The following is a 24,025-nucleotide window of genomic DNA, read 5'->3' on the forward strand; positions in this document are numbered from 1 at the left end:
TTTGATGCTGGTCAGAGTCTGCGAGCGGGTTCCGGTCCTTGGAGATTTCCCCTTGGTCTCTTCTGCTGTAATGGGAACCTCGGTGACCACATGGATGGTTATGATGTTGAGGTCCTTGCACACTGGTAGCCCTGCCACTGCTGGTCCTCTTGTGCGTACTAGGTAGAAAGTCTATAGTTTCCATTCCAACTTGCCATAGCTGCATTTCATTGTTAGCGTGCCACTGCAAGAGATGGGTAACCCATTATATGCAGGTAACTTGGCAGTTGTCGGTTGTATCATTGATTCCCAGCAACTGCGGTACATATCTATGAGGAGTCAGACTGGTAGGATATTTGCACTAGTGCCAGTCTCAATCTTAACCCTGAATGTATGTCTGCCAACTTTCTTTAGGCACATGATGTTAATAGTGGCGAAAGCTTCCAGTTGTTTGACGTCATCAATGTGATGTGTCAGGTTCACAATGTGGAACACCTGATCGTCTTCTGACTGAGAATTACTTCTCCCTGAGTCTTGTCTCAGGTCTGTTTCGATGTGGACTTCGTGTATCAAATTGCATTTATGCAGTTCCCTGTTGCTTTCCTTAGAGTCATAGAGAGATACAGCACTGAAACAGGCCCTTCGGCCCACCGAATCTGTGCCGACCAACAACCACCTATTTATACTAATCCTACATTAATCCCATATTCCCTACCACATCCCCACCATTCTCCTACCACCTACCTACACTAGGGGCAATTTACAATGGCCAATTTACCTATCAACCTACAAGTCTTTGACTGTGGGAGGGAACCGGAGCACCCGGCGGAAACCCACGTGGTCACAGGGAGAACTTGCAAACTCTGCACAGGCGGTACCCAGAATCGAACCCAGGTTGCTGGAGCTGTGAGGCTGCGGTGCTAACCACCTTGCTGCTGTTGCTCTGTTGCTGCACCTGTCCTCTGTTTTTTTGCACCCTACTGTGACTTCTGACTGCATCTTTGGAGCCAGATTTCTTGCATAGTTGGGTCCAGTGTCCTTCTGCACTACACGCCTTGCACACGTCTTGAAACGCAGGACAACATCATGGTGAATGGGACTGCCGACACTTACCACACAGCTTGCTTGCTCTTTTCAACCTGGTTATCATACTGATGCTGTTGGCTGCACCTAGTGCTTGCAGGTGCTATTGTCCAGCTACTATTCCTTCCTATTTCCTGCCATCCTCCAGCAGTGCATCAATGCTGTGACCTTTTTTTTCCCCAAGAGGTCTTTATGAAATGCTTCAATGGTGTTGATACAATCACCAGCTCCATTAGGCAGTCTGACAGCTCGGTTTTTGAGAAATCGCATTTGTTACCCTCACTACTCCATCTGCTGACAAACTGGTGTATTGATTGCTGTGGCTGTTGCTTATTGGACATCAATTCCAGGCGGTAAATTCTAAAATTCATTCGTATTTGGAGCTGATCTTCTAGCACTTTCCATATCTTTGCGGGATCTTTCTTGTCCTCTTCAGATAATCCAGAGGTGTTGATTCTGTGTAATCCCCTCATTTCCAATTTCTATTGGTACTTTTACAGCCTGCTTTTCTATTTCTACAATTACTTGTGCTGTAAAGCATAATTGCATTCTTTGTTCGAACAGTTGGAACTCAGATAGGATATTCAAGACCTTCCAGTTCATGCTGGGAAATTTGGTATCCATCTTCCTGCTGTTCTTTTGCTTAAAACTTGCTTTATGATTTGTTCTATGGCTCTGCACTGTTTCCCATTTAATAAACTCTCTGTTATTTAGACTAGTTGCTTTGATTAACAGGAGCAGATGTTTGCTAGTGCTGTGTGTTTATCTTGCTACCAACACTTAAGCTTTTTCTGTTTACACAGCTGTTCAATAGGCAGTTCAACATTTTTAGAGTTGTTGCAGCACTTAAGCTCGTCTGTTTACACAGCTGTTCACTAGCTGCTAGAATTTGTTTATGCTCTTCATGCTCGAGTGGTTTTAGGAGTTTTTTTACTGTGATTTTGTGAATGGAAGCTCTTCTTCACACTCGAGTGGTTTAATTTTTTTAAACCTAGTCTGCATGGATGAAGGCCTGCAGAGATCAGGGGTTTCCTGTGTTTTTTTCTAATGGAAGCCTCCTGTAATGGTGCCGACCTCAATTAGCCTGGTAAAGGAGTCGATTCTTCACCATTTTTTCTAACAGAGCCTTTGAAAAAAGAATCAACTTTTTGAGGACTTCAAAGCTTTTTTAAAAAGCAGTATCCCTCGACCATCGGAACAATGACTCACCCAATTTATTTGCAGCCTGTCGTTCTGAGCTCTGTCTTCTACAGCTGGAGATAAGTTCTTTCTTTTTTTTGTTTGAACCAGTATTTTTTGCACTTTCTCTCTAATGGCTGTAGGAAGGGGTCATTTTTTTAAAGCTGTTTTACCTGTGGTCTTCAAACTCAGACTTTGTCTTCTTACCACAGGTGCCCCCATGTAATGAGTTCTTTTTATGTTGTCTGATTACATAAATTAGATGTGTGGAGTCCAGTTGGATGCAGATCTCAAACAGGTTTATTACAGCTAAACTATTATACAGTACAAAGATAACTATTTACAGAGCCTGCCTTGAGGTGTTACAGTTGCAGAGTGACTCTGGCTTGTAGTCAGATGACCATGTCCTGGTACTTAGCTCATTAGCATACTGTTATGACTGAGGCTCAGGGAGTGCACTGTCTTTTCTAGTTTCAATTCTCCACAGGTCACAATATATATTTAAATGTTTACCCAGTTGCCCTTACAGTCAATCATATACTCTACTCTTTATCCCTGAACAAAATACACCAATCAGGTTTCTTTAATACACAACAAAATTTTCAGTGTATTATAAAATAAGACTTAACCAACGAAGCAAAGCATTAACACACAGATTGAAATATGAAAGTTCCCTTTTTACCTTAGTTACACACACACACACACACACACACACACACACACACACACACACACACACACACACACACACACACACACACACACACACACACACACACACACACACAGCGATTAACCAAAAAATAAAAAGAAATTTTCTCAGCAGGGCTCTTTTACAAAAAAAAACTAAAGAAAAGTATACTTTGGCCGAATACCTGTTAATTCTTGAAGAAAATGGAAGATATGTTGTGTCCCAAAGTGGCATACAGTCTGGCATCTGAGTACAAGTAGTCAGGCCAATGGGATATTTTCTGGAGCAGTTCTTTTCAGGTGGCATTGAGAATTAATTTGGCAGGCTTTCCAGGAGCTCCTCAGGAGAAACGCAGCATTTCACAGAGACGAGAGGAAGAAGCAAGCTGGCTGTTACTCTCTTGGCAGGTTGATCTCCAACTGCTTTCAAACACAGTCCACAGCCCAACAGAACCAAAACAATATCTCAGAAGTGAAACTAAACAGCAATGCAAAACCTCCTGACACTCATAAATCGTGACATGTCCCTTCTCTGTAAATATCTCTCCCAAGTCACCAAGCATATTATCTAAATGGTGAGAGATTGCAGAGCTCTGAAATGCAGAGGGATCTGGCTGTCCTAGTGCATGAATTGCAAAAGGTTAGTATGCAGGTACAGCACGTAATTAAGAAAACTAATAGCATGTTATCATTTATTATGAGGGGAATTGAATACAAAAGTAGGGAGGTTATGCTTCAGTTATACAGGGCATTGGCGAGACCACATCTGGAGTACTGTGCACAGTTTGATTGAAATATGCAAGATCCTGAGAGGTCTTGACAGGGTGGATGTGAAAAGGATATTTTCTCCTGTGGGAGAAACTAAAACTAGGGGTCACTATTTAAAAATAATGGGTCGCACATTTAAGAGAGAACAAAGAACAGTACAGCACAGGAACAGGCCATTCGGCCCTCCAAGTTTGCGCCGATCTTGATGCCTGCCTAAACTAACACCTTCTGCACTTCCGGGGGCATATCCCTCTATTCCCTTCCTATTCATGTATTTATCAAGATGAGGAGAAATTTTTTCTTCTCAGCGGGTCGTGAATCTTTGGAATTCTTTTCCTCAAAAGGCAGTGGAAGTGGAGTCTTTGAATATTTTTAAGGCAGAGGCAGATAGATTCTTGATAAGCAAGGGGGTGAAAGGTTATCGGGGGTAGGCAGGAATGTGAAGTTGAGGTTACAGTCAGATCAGCCATGATCTTATTGAATGGCGGAGCAGGCTCGAGGGGCCAAGTGGCCTACTCCTGTTCCTAATTCTTATGCTCGTATGTATGTTTATAAATAGTTAATCTTCTGTTTTAAACCTACAAGAAAACCTGTTACTGTTTATTTGATAAATAAAACACAAGGGGTTAAAACCCTAGTAACAAAAACACTTGCTCTGGTCAGTTGGGAGGTGAACAGTGGGAACAACCCACACCCCTTACCACCTGGCCATAACAGTTCTTTTAAACCTATGAGAAAACCTGTTGTTTATCTGTTAATTGGCCCTTAAAACACTCAGGGACTAAACACTATTTGAAAAAAAACTATCTGTGGTCTGTTGAGGTGAAAAGTGGAAGTTACCCACACCATTTCCCACCTGCCCTAATGTGTGCATCTGTCATCACAGGGGGATGATGTAGACATTGTAGTTAAGGAGGAGGAGTTTGAAATATTGGATGGGATAAACATAGTGAAAGAGGAAATATTAAGGGGATTAGCATCTTTGAAAGTAGATAAATCACCAGGTCTGGATGAAATATAACCCAAACTGCTAAGAGAAGCAAGGGAGGCAATATTGGAGGCTCTCGCCATCACTTTCCAATCCTCTCTGCCTACATGTGATGCCAGAGTACTGTTGTTTAAAAAAGGAGGAAGGGATAGACTGAGTAATTACAGGTCAATCGGCTGAACCTCAGTGGTGGGCAGATGATTGGGAAAAAATCCTGAGGAACAGTAGAAATCGTCATTCAGAAAGGTATAGATTAATCAAGGGAAATCAACATGGATTTTGTAATGTTAAACTAGTACGGAATATCTGAAGAGTCAGATGGGTTAAAAGAAACAGGAGTTTTATTAAACATGTCTTACTGCTATGGTTTACTTCCTCCACGCCTGTACACGAGGCATCCACACATGTGGTGTTACATCACTTCCTGTGATGAAGTGCACAGCATGATTAGCATATTTAACCCAGAAACAACCCAATGTCCAGTATACCACAGTATACTACATCTTCCCCAAGTCTCTGACTTCCATTTTTTACATAGACAATCGCTGTGGCACTTTCACAAGTCTACTGTAACGAGTCCTCTTAGTCTCTCTGACTTTGATACACAAGAGTGGAATGGGTAGATGACTCAGGTTCATCATTCATGATGTCTTCGGGATTGGTGGATGAATGCAGCCTCTCTGGTCCATTAGATTTTCCAGATAACTGATTTGCTGGATAGGAGGCGACTTCCGTATTGTCACCAAAGCAAGTCTATTTCATCTCACTATTCCATGCTCTGTCTGGATAATGTAGGAGCTTGGATGTGGTGGCTGCTCTACCACTTCTCTATCCCAATTTTGGTCTTGGATCCAAACTGGCTCTCCTGGTTGGATGTCCAGTAGGTTTTGTGCTTTGTGACATCTGTCATGATTTCACCTTTGATTGGAATTATCTCTATCCTCTCTCTCCCTCACTTTTTCCAAGTCTTCAACTCTTACTGTGGCATGAGTGTGTGTGTGAGAATAGGTAGTTGGGTTTTCAGCCTTCTTCCCATTAGGAGTTCACATGGCGCTAAACCACTTTTGAATGGGTTGAATGATAGCTCGAAAGTGCAATTTGAACATCCTCGTTCTTCTTCAGCAATGGTTTTACCGTATGCACTCCTCTTTTCAGCTTCACCATTGGCCTGGGGGTACCTTGGTGAACTGGTGGTATGAACAAATCCATAGGAGTCTGTGAACTCTTTGAAATATTCGTTGGCAAACTGCGGTCCGTTGTCTGAAATTCCAAGGTCTGGGATTCTATGGTGTTGTGAATATCTCCTTCAACGATGTAATCACTGCTTCAGAAGTATGACCCTGCAATTGCTTGACTCCTATCCATCTTGAGTAATAATCTACAGCAATCAAGAACATGTTACCTCTGTATTCAAAAACAGAATCAGAATCACAGAATTGTTACAGTGCAGAAGGAGGCCATTCAGCCCATCATGTCTGCACTGGCTCTCCGAATGAGCAACTCACTTAATGTCATTCCCTCCACCTTCTCCTAGTAACCCTGCACATTCTTCCTTTTCATATAACTGCCTAATTCCCTTTTGAATGCTTCAATTGAACATTTCTCCACCACACTCTCAGGCAGTGCATTCCAGTCCTTAACCACTCGCTGCATGAAAAAGTTTTTCTCATGTCGCTTTTGCTTCTTTTACCAATTACTTTAAATCTGTGTTTCTCTCGAAGAGGTTCCCATGGTCTTGATGGAAAGGAAGATGACATCAGTGGTTCTCTTGTCTCCTGGTGATGAATAGCACAAGTGATACATCTTGATATCATCCCTTCCAGTGATTTTGAAAGACCTAGCCACCAAACAGAATTTCTTGCTCTGGCTCAATATTTTGTGATGCCCAAATTTCCTGGTGCAGTCTTTGTAGTATGTCTAATCTCAGAAATCTTGGAATGACCAATCTCTCGACCTGGTAATATCAGCATTTCTTTGATTTCCTCAAACGATCTCTGTTGTGCTTCCTCCCAACACCATGTATTGTCTTGTCTTAACAATTGACGCAGTGGCTCATTGACTACAGCTAGGTTGGGCAAAAAGTTTCCAACTTGATTCACCATTCCCGTAAATCTCTGTAGCTCGGTCACATTCCTAGGAGCTGGAAACTCCTTGATTGCTGTAGTCTTCTGTGGATCAATTCTTACACCAGATCCATCTACAATATGTCCAAGGAATTTGACAATCTGCTGCGAGAATTCACATTTGCTATTGAGTGTAAGTCCTGCTTTCTCTAAGCATTGCAGTACTGCTCTCACTCTAGTGTCATGTCCTGGCTGAGTGAATCCATGGATCAGGACATCATCCATATGACATACGACTCCATCTAGTCTTTCTAGACTGCTTGATTTTGTCCTTTGGAAAATCTCAGGCACTGACATGATATGAAAGACTAGTCTGTTGAAACAAACCCTTCCAAATGGGGTGATGACGATTATGAGCAATTTAGACTCTCCAGAAAGGAGTAGTAACCAAAAAACACTATTCGCATCCCCAATTTAGCCAAAATCTCATTTACAGACAACATTGGATAGGCTTCGCTTTGTTTGGCTGTGTGAGATCAATGCAAATTCTAATAGATCCATTTGTTTTTTGTACTGCGATCATAACTGAACACCAGTTTGTCGGCTCTGTCACAGGTGAAATAACTCCTTGCTTCACCATAGAGTCAATTTCTTTCTTTACCTTTGGTAAGAGTGAGTGAGGAACTTTCCTGGGTGTAAACAGGCACACTGGCTTCGCTTCTAGCCTTGGGTTATATGGTATGCTGTCTTCAGCTTCCCTGCTCAATAGTGAACAATTTTGATTTTGCATCACATATAATGTTTCTGTGATTTTTGTTTTCCCGATATTTAGCAGATGCCTTCAGTACCCCAATGGCTTTAAGTTCTATTTCTCCAGGCCCGTATAATTTCTTAACTGATGGTTGAAGAACACTTCTCTCTAACCACAGTTTGGCATTGGAAAGAACTGAAACTGCTGTTCCAGTATTCAATTTAAATTGTGCCTTGTTTCCCTCTACAAGAATTTCTGCGCTCCAGGAGATCCCAGATTGCATCTTGAATATCCTCCACTTCACGGATTTTTCCACTTTTAAAAGGTTTCCCTTCTGTATGTTCTGTACCAGCTTTTTGCTATGGCACATCGCTTGGATGTGGCCCCTCTTTCAGCACGAATAGCATTCGGCCTTTTTGGTGGGACAGTTTTCCCACCTGTGTCTCTCTCGGCCACACCTACTGCAGTTAACCTGGGCTGCCGCTAGATGCTGCTCCTGTCTTCCTTGCTTTTGACTGCCATCTTTTCCTTTCTTATGCCTAGCAAACCCAACTGAGTCAGCTGCCCTTGCAACAGGACTCTCTCCCTGGCACCTCGGACCACGGATCAATTCTGTTTTCTGACCTCCACTTGTCTGCTCAGTTGGATTGCGTTTGCTCGGGATCATCTCTTGAATGCAAGTGGTCAGACAAGGCTTCATTAAATACAACGATTCTATCCCTGATCAGCTTGTCATTCAAGTCGCCATACTCACAGTCTTGTGCAAATTTGTATAAGTCGTTAATAAATGCATCCACACATTCCGCTTGATGCTGTGTGTGTTTATTACATTTGGCATGCGCCATGATGATATTTTTTTCTCAAAATATGCATCAAGTGCTTTGATCACTTTGTCATATGTGGCTTTCTCCTCACTGATTCTTTGTGTCACAAGAATATCATCCGCATAGTCACCCATCGCATACAACAGCTCCTTGATCCCTTTCGTAGCTAGACCCAACACAGTGCAATACCTGGCAAATCTTTGATACCACTTCAACAATGCCTCAGCTTAATTTAGGCCCTTGACTTCTTCAAAGCTTTCTGGTAAAGGTGGGGACTTTTTCCATCATTCTTGTTTACCGTTATCACCATATAATATTCTGTTTACTGTTAAACTAGTACTGATATTTGAAGAGTCAGATGGGTTAAAAGAAATGGGAGCTTATTAAGCACATCTTACTATTATGCTTTACATCTTCCAAGCCTGCACATGAGACATCCACATACATGGTGTTACATCACTTCCTGGGATGTGGTATACAGCATGATTAGCATATTTAACCCAGTAACAACTCAGTGTCCAGTATACTATATCATACTACAGATTTGTTAAGGGAAGACTGTGTCTGGCTATATAAATTTTTTGAGGAACAAGGAGGGTCGAAAAGGGTGGCTCGTTTGGTGTAGTGTACATGGATTTTAGCAAGGCTTTTGACAAGGTCTCACATGGCAGACTGGTCAGAAAAGTAAAAGTCTATGGAATCTAAGGGAAAGTGGCAAGTTGGATCCAAAATTAGCTCAGAGGCAGGAAGCAAATGGTAATGCTCAACGGGTGTTTTTGTGATTGGAAGTCCGTTTGCAGTGGGGTTCCGCAGGGCTCAGTACTTGGTCCCTTGTTTTTCATGATCAAAACTTAAATGTAGGGGGCATGATTAAGAAGTTTGTAAATGACACAAAAATTGGCCATGTAATTGATTGTGAAGAAGAAAGCTGTAGATTGCAGGAATATATCAATGGACTGGTCAGATGGGCAGAACTGTGGCAAATAGAATTCAATCCTGAGAAGTGTGAGGTAATGCATTTGAGGAGAGCAAACAAGGCAAGGGAACACAAAATAAATGGTAGGATACTGAGAAGTGTAGAGGAACAGAGTGACATTGGTGCATGTCCACAGATCCCTGCAAGTAGCAGGACAGATAGGTAAAGTGGTTACAAAGGCCTACAGGATACTTTCCTTTATTAGCCAAGGCATTGAACATAAGAGAAGGAAGTTTATGCTGGAATTGTATAAAACACTAGTTAGGCCACAGCTAGAGTACTACATACTGTTCTGGTCACTGAATTACAGGAAGGATATGATCATATCAGAGAGGGTACAGAGGAGACTTATGAAGATGTTTCCAGAAATGGATAATTTTAACTATGAGGAAAGATCGAATGTGCTGGGCCTGTTTTCTTTGGAACAGAGGAGGCTGAGGGGATGTTTAATTGAGGTGCATAAAATTGTGAAAGGCCTAGATAGAGTGAATCGAAAGGACCTATTTCACCAGGGGGTATAGACTTAAAATAATTGGCAGAAAGATGAATGGGAGTTGAGGAGATTTTATTTCACCCAGAGAGTGGTAGGAGTCTGTAACTCACTGCCTGAAAGGGTGGCAAAGGCAGAAACCCTCATCACATTTAAAATAAAGTACTTGGATATGCACTTGAAGTGCAGTAGCCTACAGGACTATGGACCAAGAGCGAGGAAGTGGGATTAGGCTGAATAGCTCCTTTTCAGCCAGCACAAGCATGATGGGCTGAATGACCTCCTGCTGTTCCATTTCTGTGCTTCTGTGTTTCTCACATTGATGTTTTGAAAAAGTTTTCTTGTTGATAACATTGCAAAATACCAAACTACTCCTTCCGGGCTGAAATTCCTCTTTTAACGTAATGGGAGAAAGCTGTTTTTTCTCCATAATTAACAAACCACTAATGAAATTTCATTCTCAAAAATTACACGTTTCAAAGCCATGTAATTTCATTAGAGAAGTGTTAATTGTGAAAACACAGGTATTCTTCTGTTTTTGGTTAAAGCGGGAATGGGGGGCTCTAAATTAAAATCTTTAATATTAACAACAATGTACAGCAACATGGATTCATTTGCACCTGAGGTAACGTGTGTAATTAATCCATAAATAGTTACAGTTTGACTTAAAATCAAGATTGAATTAACTTTGCATATTCTCAAACAGTAAACCAGATTGTCTGCCTTGTTTTCTTCTCATAACATTCTGTTAAAGTTATAGAATATATTTGAAAATGTCAGGACTTCCAGCTAGAAACATCAGTGTCTTTCGTATAAAGCCCTAAAAAAGTTAATGTGACTGGATGTTGGAGACAATCAAGTTTTAAGTTTTACATAATACAGCCCTTCATTTCTTTTCCTCTGACTCAGTAATTACATGGTAAAACTTATGACCTTCAGACATTCTGTGCCTGCAGGAGCAAACAGCAGCTCATTAACTGAAGAACATTTTTAATACTAAATACAAAAAGAAAAGTTTAAAAGTAATTTGAAGTACAATACAATCATACTCGAATTTTTCTGAATGATGTGGATCAGGCTAAAAAATATAATTTGCATAAATGGTGCAGGGTTACTTCATGTCACCATGAAGGGAAGTGTACTACAAGCAAAAATGGTATGATGCAGCTCTCTCCAGTATCAATGCACTTTGAGGCTGTGGGGACTACCGTCTCGATGTTTAGGTCATCCGTCTGAGATTAGGGAAACTAATTTTTGCTTACAGTAAATGAGACTGTTAACTCTTTAAAACCTACAGAAGATCTTTCCACACTGCGTCCAAATATGAGGATTAGAAATTTTCATTTCCATCCGAGTATTCCAGTTCATAAAATAGCAATATCTGTATAGATCCCCAAAGACACATTGTACAGCGAGCTCGCCACTGGTATCAGACCCATCGGCCGTCCATGTCTCCGCTTTAAAGACGTCTGCAAACGCGACATCAAATCCTGTGACATTGATCACAAGTCGTGGGAGTCAGTTGCCAGCATTCGCCAGAGCTGGCGGACAGCCATAAGGGCGGGGCTAAAGTGTGGCGAGTCGAAGAGACTTAGCAGTTGGCAGGAAAAAAGACAGAGGCGCAAGGGAAGAGCCAACTGTGTAACAGCCCCGACAATCAAATTTTTCTGCAGCACCTGTGGAAGAGCCTGTCACTCTAGAATTGGCCTTTATAGCCACTCCAGGCGCTGCTCCACACACCACTGACCACCTCCAGGCGCTTACCCATTGTCTCTTGAGATAAGGAGGCCAAAGAAGAAAAAAAAATGTTGGTACAAATTCCGTTGCCTTGCAGCGCTACTTTGTAGAGGCCCTGAAAGCATTGGCCACCAAACTGCAAGAATGTCTTTTTATACCATGTGATTTAGTCAGTTTATAGATTAAAGTATAATTTTCCTAATGAAACACAGGAGTGTTATTTATGACTTTAGGCAAAGGAACAGTGTTCACTACCAAATATATTTGGTTATTAGAATTGTTTTAATGTATAACTGTTTACAGCACTTTTGTCAGGAAATTAAAATGCTTTTCAAGCCCAAAGGTCAAGGTCAATTAAAGCATCCTGATTAGAATAGGACATCTCACCGGGTTTATGGCATTGCAATTATCATTGACTTTTAACCCTCTCAGGGCATTCTATCACAGGTGGTCCTGTGGCAATCAGAAAAACTACAGAACAGGTATTATGAATGATCTGACTTCTTTGATGAAAAGCACTACTTATAATTAGATTGGAAACCAGCCAGTTTCCACATCATTAAAGTGTGCAATCAATACAAAATCAGCACATTTTGTGTGAATTTGTTTTTCATTTGCTTGCTCTTAATTTCTATCGTGTAGCTTGGAATAGCAAAGGGAATCAGTTTAGCAGTTATGGGGTCTTTTTGGGTCAGACATCAGTGATTCCTATAGATGAAAAGATGTTTGAATGTAAATTGAAGTGTTTTATGCGGCAGTTTATGACAATATGCTCGTGCAGAATATTGTGCAAAACAGTGAAAAGGTTTTTCAGTGTTAATGAAAGGTTTACTTTTGAAGGGGTTCTATTTTGTTTTCTAGAGGCCTTAATGTGGCACACTATCTTAGGGGCTATTAACAGAGGTTGGCCAACAAAACCCACTTTAAAAATTAAGCAGGTGCAAGGAGATGCAATTTATTCTGGCATCTTTGATTTTACCTCCTACTGTTTGTTTAAATGCTAAGTTTTAATCATTGGTGAGAACTCGGTGCAAGGAAAACAACAAATGAAAATATTCCTTTAATGGAATTTTTAAAATGCTGTCAATTTTAGCAAGTGCCCTGACAAGTTTTTGCAACAACAACAACTTGAATTCATATAGTGCCTTTAATGTTGTAAAACATCCCAAGGTGCTACATAGGAGTGAAATCAAATAAAATCTGACACAGAACTACCATAAGGTGATATTAGGAAAGGTGACCAAAACTTGGTCATACAAGTAGGATTTAAGTAACATCTTAAAGGCGGAGAAAGAGTTAGTGAGGCTTAGGGAAAGAATTCCAGAGCCAAGGGTTAAAACAGCTGAAGGCACAGCCGCTAATGGTAGGGCAATTAAAATTAGGGAAGCACAAGGGGCCAGAGTTGGAGGAACACGGAGATCTCGGGATTGTAGGACTCATGGATGTTACAGAGATAAAGAGGGGTTATATTATGAAGGGATTTGAAAACAAGGATGAGAATTTTAAAATCACGGCCTTGCTGGACCAGGAACCAATATGGGTCAGCAAGCACAGTGGTGATGGGTGAGTGGGACCTGGTGCAAGTAAGGATATGGGAGGCAGAATTTTGGATGAGTTCAAGTTTGGGTTCAGTGAGGGTTTCAGCCACAGATGAACTGAAACGGAATGGCGATGGTCTTGGTGATGGAGCGGGTATGTGATTGGAAGCTCACCTCAAGGTCATATAGAATGACAATGTTGTGAAAGTTCTGGTTCAGCCCCAAGCAGTGACCAAAGAGAGGGATGGAGCTGATGGCTGGGGAATGGAGTTTGTAGCAGAGTTTAATTGAAGAAAATGGCTTTGGTCTTCCCAATATTTAGTTGGAGGAAATTCCTGCTCATCCAGGACTAGATGTTGGTCAAGCAGTGTGTCAAATCAGAAAGAGTTGAGGGGTCGAGAGAGGTTGTGGTGAGGTAGTTGTCAGCATACATGTAAACATTGACGATATGTTTTTGGATGATGTCGCCAAGGGGCACTATGTGAATGAGAAATAGGAGGGGGCCAAGAATAGATGTTTGGGGAACCCAGAGTTAATGGTGCAGAATTGAGAAGAGAAGCATTTGCATGTATAAATTGGAATGATTCTTGATGCCAAATTTAATAAGCTGATGCATGTAGTATGCAGCTGAATAGTAACAGGGAGAATGTGAAAATGAAACTGATATGCATAAAAACCCTCACAGATACCCGTAGTCTTAAAAGGAACATAATAAAGTGTAACATTCTGATGGGTACTCCAATATGAACCAAAGACATTTGTCCGTTGTGAAATCAATCCATTAACATCTTTAGACTATTATATTTCTCACCAAACAAGTTGTTGTTGTGAAGATTGCTGAATAAAGCCACTTTACCAGCCTGGTAGCATAATGGTTAAGCCACTTTGTTGTGTGACAATCCCTGGACCTGGGTTCTAGTCCCCGGGCTGCCTGACAATTGAATCTGTCAGTCACACTTGGGATGAGTTTTGTCAGTTGTCATTTGAGTCACTAGGTAGGAAGCCTCATGGTGGCAAACCACTTCCCCTTGGGGAGGTAAAATCTGACACACTGCATTTTACCCTGCAGCAAGCATATTTCCTGTTGGCTGTAAACAGAATGACATTGGCATCAAAGTGCTGCCAACACCCTTGCCAGCTAAAGGGGGAAAGCAGTGTGGAGGTCTGAAAGAAAAAAAGAGAAGCAAAAATAATAATGAAAGCAGTTTCAGCAACAATGGTGAGAAGGCAATGGACTAAATGCACAGATGCACAATTTACAAAGGCTGAGACACATCCAGTCTACTTTTGGAAAAGTCCTCAGTTTCAACACTATTTCACCTTTATCTCATGTATTCTGAGTAATCACAGAATATATAAAACAAAATAAAAATGACAATTTTCATAAAAGTTGCAATTTATGGTGATTTTTTTCATCTCCATAATATCTTGGGTGACCATTTTCTGGAAATACTAAATAATTTAGTCAATCTTTTGTCATTCTCTTTCAACAATTCCAGATCCTGTTGCATTTTTGTATGGATGTTTTGCTTTCTTTAACAAGAGACGCTAATGTTGCAGCAGTTGTTTTTGGTTCTTGATTATTATGCACTAAATAAAAATAATTCTGATATGTGCCAAATAAGTCTAATTTATAAAATAATTATTTTATTGCATTTTTAATTATCTTTTTCTTTTTAAACTTAAATTCAGCAGAAAGAACAATTATTGTTGGCACCGAAAGAAAGAGGAGACTTTGCAGGGAGAAATTCAAAATAATTTCACCCATTTTTGTTTGTGATCATCCACACCTGATTTCCTTTGGAAATACACAGGCCTCCATATTGGGTTGAGCAACTTTTAGTCGCTTCGGTGGTCCAGGCTGTAAATGGATGATATGAATAGCATAAGTCAATCAGCTTTAGGAAGTGAGAGCCTCATTATATGACAAAATAAGGGTCCTTCACCCATTGAAGGCCCCTTTTCCAAATTTAATTATGTGAGTGCTGGATTTGTAACACTTCCCAGGAATTCTTGGCGCTCACAGTCATTAAGCAGCATGATATTTAAGGGGGTCCTTAGCTGCACTCAGGCAAGTCTCTAGCTAGTTTTATTAGGCTGATAATGAGTTTGTAGGCCTTACTTGGTGATTTGGCTTCTATAGTTGTTTGCAAAACATGTGCACAAATGTCTTTTAGGAGCATCAGCACTATCTCTGTGCAGGGGCTGGAGCTCACTATTGATGAAGTATCGATGCTTTTCATGGTCTGCCGTAGGGACTGGAAGATAATGAGGAGGAACAGCAGGAAGGAAGAGAGCAGGAAACTGCATCTGATGGCCAAAGAAGGAGAAGGAGGGGTGGCTGCAGGAGGTTTTGTAGTATGTGGGTCTTCCTCAATAGAACGTTCTACTTCAGCTTAACTGGAAAGCATTATGCTTGGCGGCTTTGCTTCAACAGGGAAGCTGCCAGTGAAGTATGTTGTCTGTTGCAGCACCAACTGCAGCCTAGTACCAGATCACGCACATCATTGTCTGTGGCTGTAAAGGTCATTGTGGTCTTGAATTTCTATGCCACTGGAGCATTCCAGGCTGTAAATTGGATGATGTGAATAGCATAAGTCAATTAGCGGCACATTGCTGCATCAACCATTTTATCAGCTTTCTGATGTGTATATCTAAACAAGAGGAAAGAGCTTTTGGTTTTGCCAGAATTATGGGCTTCCTTCAGGTTCAGGACTTCATTGATTGCAAACATGTTGCCCTGAGTGCTTCATATGAAGACCCCAGACTATTCATCAACAGAAACAGCTTGCAGTACTTGAATGTACATCTGGTGTGGCCACAAATAGTGAATCATGCAATTCTGTATCCAGTTTCCTGGCAGTATTTATGATGACTTTATCCTGCACTACTCCGTAATCCCATTCTCTTCCACCCAGACCATTTGGTGTCAGGATGGCTGCTTGTGTGGAATGGTGTATCTGCAATCACCAGGCTCCTGACTCCTGCCGTGAACCCAAATACAGATGCTGAGGAGCACTGTAATGAAAGCCACACCCCAACCAGAGTTTGGATCGAGCAAGCAATTACTATTCTAAAGCAGAGTTTCCTTTGCCTGGGTAGATCTGAAGGGGTCCTTGATTAGAGCCTTGCAAGAGTCTCCTGATTTGTTGTGGTATGCTACATTTTTCAAAATGGGAATTTTACACCCTGCCCAATTTTCTTTTCCATGGACTTCAATGTGGACTACCAAATGGGCTGACAATATATTATTGCCCATTTTGAACAACTGCCAAGACCTATTTCACCTCACTATTTCTGATCATGATATTAAATAACTTGCATTTTAGAGGACTTTTCATATCCTCTGGATGTCCCAAATGCTTCACAGCCAATGAAATACTGTTGGGAAATATGGCAGCCAACATATGCAAAGTCCCACACTCAATAATGAATAATTGAGCAGATAATCTGATGTTGGTTGAGGGATAAAGTTTGGCCAGGAGAATTCTCATGCATTTCCTTGAATAGTGCCATGGGATCTTTTATGTCCTGTGATAGGGGAGACTGGACTCAGCTTCACATTTCATCCAAAAAGCAGCACCTCCAACAGTGCAGTACTCCCTTAATACTGCACTGTAGTGTCAGCATAGGTTATGTGCTCAAGTCTCTGAAGTGAAGCTTGAACCCTTGACCTTCTAACTCAGAGGCAAGAGTGCTACTTAGGTTAACACTTAATTAATGATAGCCAACATAATGATAGTGCTAGCTCCCATCTCAAACTGACAAACACTTGTCTGAGAATGTATTGTGCAGCACAGACATCAATATTGTTCATCTTTATAAATAGGCATTTTAGTAGCATGTTCACTCATAATATTGTATATTTTTGCATAATTGTAAAGACTATAAATATGTTGTTTAGTATTGTTAGGTACAGTTGGAGTTAATCTGTACCATTTCTTCACTGACTGACATTTCTAGAATTAATAATCAAAAAACTGCATAGACTGCAGGATAAAATAATGCTACAGAATATATTTTCTTCATATATGCATTTGGCAAGATTTGGCCTACTCCACCAATTATTCAGTGACCCTACAGCTTCCACCAGAGAACATTGTTCATTACCCTTTTCTGATAGTAATTTATTTTAAAGATGACATTCGGTGTATATGTAACCTTTAATCCATCCACTGTTAGCACTTCTGTGTACTGAAACCTTTATTGTGAGGTTTTCGAGATCAACACCTGTAACTGTCTTTTTGTTGCTAATGCATGACTTGAAGTAGGGTGGGGCTGAGGAGAATGAATGTTCGAACAGCATCTGACTATCCATGAGCAGCAACTTGCAACCTCAGTTACTTTAGGATTTCTTGAAAATTCTTAACTGAATTCCTATCATGACTGAGCTCCTCGGGAAACTTATAGTGCGCCCTATCTGTGCCTCTTAACACTACTTTTGCATCACCTCTGTGATAGTGATAACAATTCCTAATTTTCAATTTTCATCCATAAATATTCGACCCCATAACGCCCATTCATTTCTGTGTTAAATAAAACCTTTTTTTAGATCAACTTTTCAAGAAACTTGTAGAGGAACTTTCTCTCAAAAGACCTTTTGGTTCTTTTTGAAAATCGATTTACTGGAATCTTTACCTTTTTGTCATGTCAATAAATGAGTAATGCTTTATGACAAGTTAGTTGAGCCACATGAATAAATTTCCTCTCAAGATACTGTATTTTCTTTGAAAATCAGTCTTGAAAAATCGTCCATGTGTATCAGCTCCCAAAATCAGGTAGGGACATATGTCAAAAGGCACCAACACTTAAACATTTCTTCAGCTCCATGATTTTGGTTAAAAGCCTATAAAACCAGTGAAGCGTTTTACAGCTTGATTGTAATCCCCTAACACAGACAGAGTTCTCCTCAGGCACACAAAGTAACTTGACACAGATACTTACAGCTGACACAGTGTGACATATGTGGAGTGGAGAAGCACTTGTTCCTATACTGCCAAATAATAGTGGGCAGAATTTGAGTTGGACTAATTTAATTTTCCGTGGTTGTCCGCTGACTCGTTGTATTTGTCAGAACTCACTGATGCCATTTATTTTAAAAAAACTGCATGCATTTGTCAAAAGTTCTGAAGAAACATTGTGCTGTTAGATTTTCAGTTTACATTGGCATATGTGTCTGAATTTACCTATCTTTTAATCATATTTGAACTGCTCTTCCATGTTGACAGGTGAGAGGGAGTATTAGACCATCATGTTAGCATTGCTTTTTTTTAACGAGTGCTACTCTTTGCATGCCGATTGATAATTATCGTGAGCTGAGTTGCCCATTATGTAAAATAGTGGGGGAAATAAGTCTATGCTCCTTTTGTTTATCCACCACAAGCAAATAAAGTGGCCTCTGAATCTTTTTGTGTTATTGGTGCTATTACCAAACTGTGAAATTGCCACACAGCAAAGCATTATCTGATAATGATGTAATTCTGTGGCCAAACTAAGCCCTGCTATATATATTTTATGCTTAAAAAATGGAGGTGTGCCTGGCTGTATGAAAATGTAATGCAAATAAGCCTTCACCCCTGTGGTACTTGAACTGTTTTCTCTTTGATAACCCAATTATTGTCTCAAGAGCTGTGTCAATTGCTCAAGCGATCTCTTCTTGAACAAATCACTCCTGTAACCTCGAGCACTTTATATTTGATTCTGCCATTTTTTGACAGTTCAAAGCAATCAGAGCCATCCTCACAAGGATGGGGATTGATTTTGTGTTCTCGCTTATCATGCTAATTCCTCTAAAATCGGTCTTTTCATCCCCTGCATGATTACTGCTGTTTCCAAAGGCTGTGCTCTGCGCAGAATCAGATCTCCTCTGTACTTGTACCGGCATCAACTGCCCATTGCTTCAATGCTTTAGTCTAGTGTAATTGCATTATACTGTGTTCCTTTCCCATTATCCTGCTGGTATTATTAAAACTATGAAGAAGGCAACAAAAATGTTATCAGTCACCAATAACAATGTGAGAGTGAGCAAGCTGATCAATATTTTTTGAGGGCCAATTACACTCACGTCACCATTGATTACATTAGAATCCCTTTGAGCTGGAGAGAGAACACATTTTTTTAATTATTCATTTTTATGGGGATGTCTTTATATATTTTTACAGTTTTTGAAATTTCACCAGCTCAACCCTGCTCCTGAATTGATCAAAATAACCTCCCCTCCCAGAAGACAATAGAAAGGTAGGATGGAATAGCAAAGTATTAATACCAATGAGAGGCTCAGATGCGATCAAGAAGGCGAAGCTTGTGTAATATATGGAAATTGTTTAAATATCTCCCTTCTGTTGCTGTTTACACCTCCTTTCTACTGACCTATAAATTTTATGCTGGATAATATCTATTGAATATAGAATTTCCTGTTAATCAATTGCTGATTATTTCTCGATTAACTTGCAGTAATAATATCATAGTTGTTGGTCTTTGTTGTACAAGTGTCATCATGCATCAATGACATGGAATACACTGACAGCTGCCATTGGCACTGACAGTTGCTGTCAGCACAAGAGCAGTCCCAAAATGGAATAAAATTTCCACATAAAATTAAAACAGTAATAACAGATACCAGAGAATCAGTCCATGGATGTAACGTGATAGAGGAGTTCAGCTGACAGTTTGTGATGGCACCTGAATGTCCCAATTAGATTACTGCCTTGTAATTGCTCCCACATGTCCAATATTCTACATAAATATTAGAACTACAGGTACAAAAATATATTACAAAGAGTAAAGCTTTGACTTGTTTATCACAGTAAAACTAGTGTATGCATCATACCCAATATGATTTTTTAAACCAGGTGGGAAATAAGTTATCAATCCTCTATATCAGTAAAATTCCAATTAGGAGTCCATTGGAAGGTTTGTCTGTTCCAATGTCCCTGTGCTTTCCCAGCAAGGAGCTACTATCTGTGTAATATGAGGAGGATAGGTTGGTCAGAAGAGAGTGGATGGACCCCACTGTGCATCATTGACTGATTTTCTCCTCCATTGTTGGTGTAGAGGGCTTGCTGTAATACAGCCAGCTCATATTAATTGAAAGCAATAGAACTCCAGATAGAATGTTCTGTTTTGCATTTTAACAACAATTCTAGAGACATTCAAGTTTTCCTTTTCACCCAAAGTGCATTTTCCACTCGTAATAAAAAACAAATGGAGTGAAAGTGGTTACAATCTATTTGTGGTGAGAACAGTGCTGGAGCTATAAGCAGAGAACTGAACCCATAAAAGGCTACTTTTAATGGGCTTTCTGTGAGGTCATTCACCTTTATATGGCAGTAATGTGTAATATCTCCCTGGCGAGCTCAACAGATCAGACTCTGAAAATCACAAGGAGTTACAAGCTGGCAGTGGTTTTGAGTTTCGATAGTTCGGTAAATACCTTCTTTAGCTCACCTGAGTTTCTTTATGGAAATTGTCATCTTGTAGCTTATCTGAGCAAGAATACCAATGAGAGGCAGTTGTCCACAGTGCTCAAGACCATTAGAAACTTGGTTAAAACCTCCCATCATAATTTTGCATTGAACCCTTACAGTTAACAATGGATTTACTCTTTAATCGATTTAGACTAGATTCAAATCCAGATGACCAGTATCTGGACCACACAGTTTCCCTTTCACTTGTTCATGTAACAAACTGGCATACTAGTTACATCGCATTCTACAGTACAGAAACAGGCCATTTGGACCAACTTGTCAATGCTGGCATTTATTGTCTTAACACGCCTCCTCCCACTCCTTTTCATTCTAACCCTATTAGCACAGACTACTATTCCTTTCATCCTCACTTGCACATCCAGCTTCCTCTTAAATGTAAACAAGAAATGCTGGAAATACTCAGCTGCTCTGACAGCATCTGTGGAGAGAGAAGCAGAGTTAACATTTCAGGTCAATGACTCTTCATCAGAACTAGCAGGTATTAGAAATTTAAAAGGTTTTAAGCAAGTAAAGCAGCGCTGGGGCAAGAGATAATAAAAGAGAAGATGTTGATAGGACAAGGTCACAGAGAATAACTCTCCACAGATGCTGTCAGACCTGCTTAGTATTTCCAGCATTTCTTGTTTGTGTTTCAGATTTCCAGCATTTGCAGTATTTTGCTTTTATCCCCTCAAATGTATCTATGCTACTTGTTTCAATTACTCCTTGTGGTAGCGCATTCCACAATCTTACCATGTTTTGGATAAAGAAGTTTCTCCTAAATTCCATAATGGATTTATTAGTGACTACCTGTTTTGGACTACCCTACAAGTGGAAACATCTTCTTTACATCTACCTTATCAAACCTTTTGTTAAATCTTAAAGACCTCTATCAGGTCACCCTTCTCTTTTCTAGAGAAATGTTCCCCAGCCTGTTCAGCCTTTCCTGAAAAATATATCCTCTCAGTTCTTAGAGTCATAGAGTCATTATGGCACAGAAGGAGGCCATTCAGCCCATTGTCAAGAAAACCTGCTAAGCCAAATGAAGATTTTTTAATCAGTTGGAAACCTACATTAAACCTTTAAAGAAAAAAAGAGCTGGCATCCTAAAGTTAACTTTTATAAAGCTGGCAGCCAAGATGGCCACCACAATTTGCATTTGAAATACCTCATATTCCAGGACATTGAATTGGACACACAAGTCTAACAGGAAGCCCAGCTAGGACAATGCTTTGGCTAACTGAATAGATAATCCAGATCATCATCATTAGTGGGTCATTTAAAGTCATCTTGAGTCATTCATGAGTGGAGAGGTCCCTCCACGGGGTAAACACGGACAATATCACCTGAGAGGGGATTTGGGTTTTAGACTTTGGACCTCATTAAAAACAAAGGGGATTGAGAGAACCATGTGACCTTCTCCCCAGGCTGTGTAAAACTGGGAGTGTTGTTACACACAGCAGACAAGCTACTGAGACCTTGAAGCAGAGGCTTCATGTGCTAACCAGGCAGAACCCCAATGGGACCGAATGTCTCTCTCTCTGTCTCTCTCCCGATAACATCCAAGCTACAGATTGCTATAGACAGAGACCCCAAGGGAAGAAAGCCACCTACAATTCTGTCTCCAAGAAAATCCTGAGCCAGGTGGACCAACCGCAAGACAAGACTTCAAGATCACAACTTCAGCCAGAAGGCAACGAAATCATCCAACCCCACAGACTGTGTATTAATTTTTACTTGTTCTGGACTCTAATTCAAACCAAACTATTTCTTATCACTCAGTACCCTATTTGTGAGTATGATTCTCATGTGAGTAAATGTGTAGCATAATTTTATTATTTTATCTAGATTGGGTTTAATTTTTTTAAGTGCAATATACTCACCTCTTTCTTAATTAAACTCAAGAAAACCTGTCCAATTGGTTCTTTACAATCACAACAAAGGTAGAAGGTTAAACACTTACTGAAGTAGTAAGGACAACCACTGTTTAAAAAGGAATAAAACCTGTTGCGGTCAAACTAGAGGAAGAGCAGGAGGGGAGACTTGCGACCCCTCCTCACCTGATTGTAACACCATCGAGTTCATGCCGGCTCTCTAAAGAGCAATGCAGTCAGTCCCATACCCCCCCCCCCCCACCGTCCCCAAAGCCCTGCAAATGTATTTCCCTCAAGTACCCATTTAATTTCCTTTCAAAATCATTCATTGTCACTGCTTCCATCACCCACATAGGCAGTGGCTTCCAGGTCATTACCACTTGCCGTGTAAAAATGATTTTCCTCACATCTTACTGAATCTCTTGACCAAAACCTTAAATGTGTGTTCCTTAGTCCTTGTGCCATCAGCTAATGGGAATGGTTTTTCTTTGTCTAACTTATCTAAACCAGTCATAATCTTGAATACCTCTATCAAATCTCCCTTCAATCTCCTTTTCTGCAAGGAAAACAACCCCAGCTTTTCCAACCTAACCTTGCAACTAAAATCTCTAATTCCTGGAACCATTCTGGTAAATCTCCCCTGCACGCTCTCGATGACCCTCACATTCTTCCTAAAGTGTGGTGACCAGAACAGGATGCAATACTCTAGTTGTGGCCTAACCTGAGCTTTATAAATGTTCACTAAAATAAAAGCAAAATACTGCGGATGCTGGAAATCTGAAACAAAAACAAGAAATGCTGGAATCACTCAGCAGGTCTGGCAGCATCTGTGGAAAGAGAAGCAGAGTTAACGTTTCGGGTCAGTGACCCGAAGAAGGGTCACTGACCCGAAACGTTAACTCTGCTTCTCTTTCCACAGATGCTGCCAGACCTGCTGAGTGATTCCAGCATTTCTTGTTTTTGTTTATAAATGTTCAGCATGACATCCCTGCTTTTGTACTCAATGCCTCTATTTATGAAGCCCAAGATCCCATATGCATTGCTAATTACTCTCTCAATATTTCCTGCTGCCTTCAAAGATCTAAGCACAGGAACCTCTAGGTCTCTCTGTCCTTGTTCACTCTTTAAGTCGATATTGCCTCTCCCTATCCCTTCTGCCAAAATGCATCACCTCACACTTCTCGGTATTCAATTCCATCTCCCACTTTACTGCCCATTATGCTCGCCTTTCTATGTCCTGTTACAGTCAATTGGTATCACCTTCACTGTTTGCCACACCTCCAAGTTTGGTATCATCGGTAAATTTTGAAATGCTACTCTGTATTCCAATATCCAAGTCAGTTATATAGGGAACACCACTGTATGCCATCCTCCAGTTTGAAAAACAACCATTTACCACGACTTGCCATTTTCTCTCCTTAAGATAATTTTTATCCAAGCTGACACTGATCCTTCAATCCATGAGTCTCAATTTTGTTAACCAGCCTTTTATGTGATACTTTTACAAACGCTTTCTTAAAATTCATAGATAATTTCACTGCATTCAAGACAGATTTCTAGAACAATATGTCGATGAATCAAGGAGGGAACAGGCTATTTTAGATCTAGTATTGAGTAAT

General features: G+C 40.4%; 1 protein-coding gene across 3 annotated transcripts in view; it reads left to right on the forward strand.

Annotated features, from left to right (window-relative positions):
- Positions 1 to 24,025, forward strand: part of gtdc1 (glycosyltransferase-like domain containing 1) — an 872,535-nt gene that overhangs the window by 738,360 nt on the left and 110,150 nt on the right. Inside the window, exon 10 of one of the 3 annotated variants that reach the window (XM_068034996.1) lies at positions 19,228 to 19,303. The exons of the other annotated variants lie outside the window; for them this stretch is intronic. Within the exon in view, the coding sequence (XP_067891097.1) occupies positions 19,228 to 19,299 (72 nt within the window). The 3' untranslated portion in view covers positions 19,300 to 19,303. The remainder of the gene's footprint in view (positions 1 to 19,227; positions 19,304 to 24,025) is intronic. 3 annotated transcript variants of the gene reach the window in all.

Source organism: Heterodontus francisci, chromosome 7 (genome assembly GCF_036365525.1).
Source record: "Heterodontus francisci isolate sHetFra1 chromosome 7, sHetFra1.hap1, whole genome shotgun sequence".
In the NCBI taxonomy this organism is placed as follows: Eukaryota; Metazoa; Chordata; class Chondrichthyes; order Heterodontiformes; family Heterodontidae; genus Heterodontus; species Heterodontus francisci.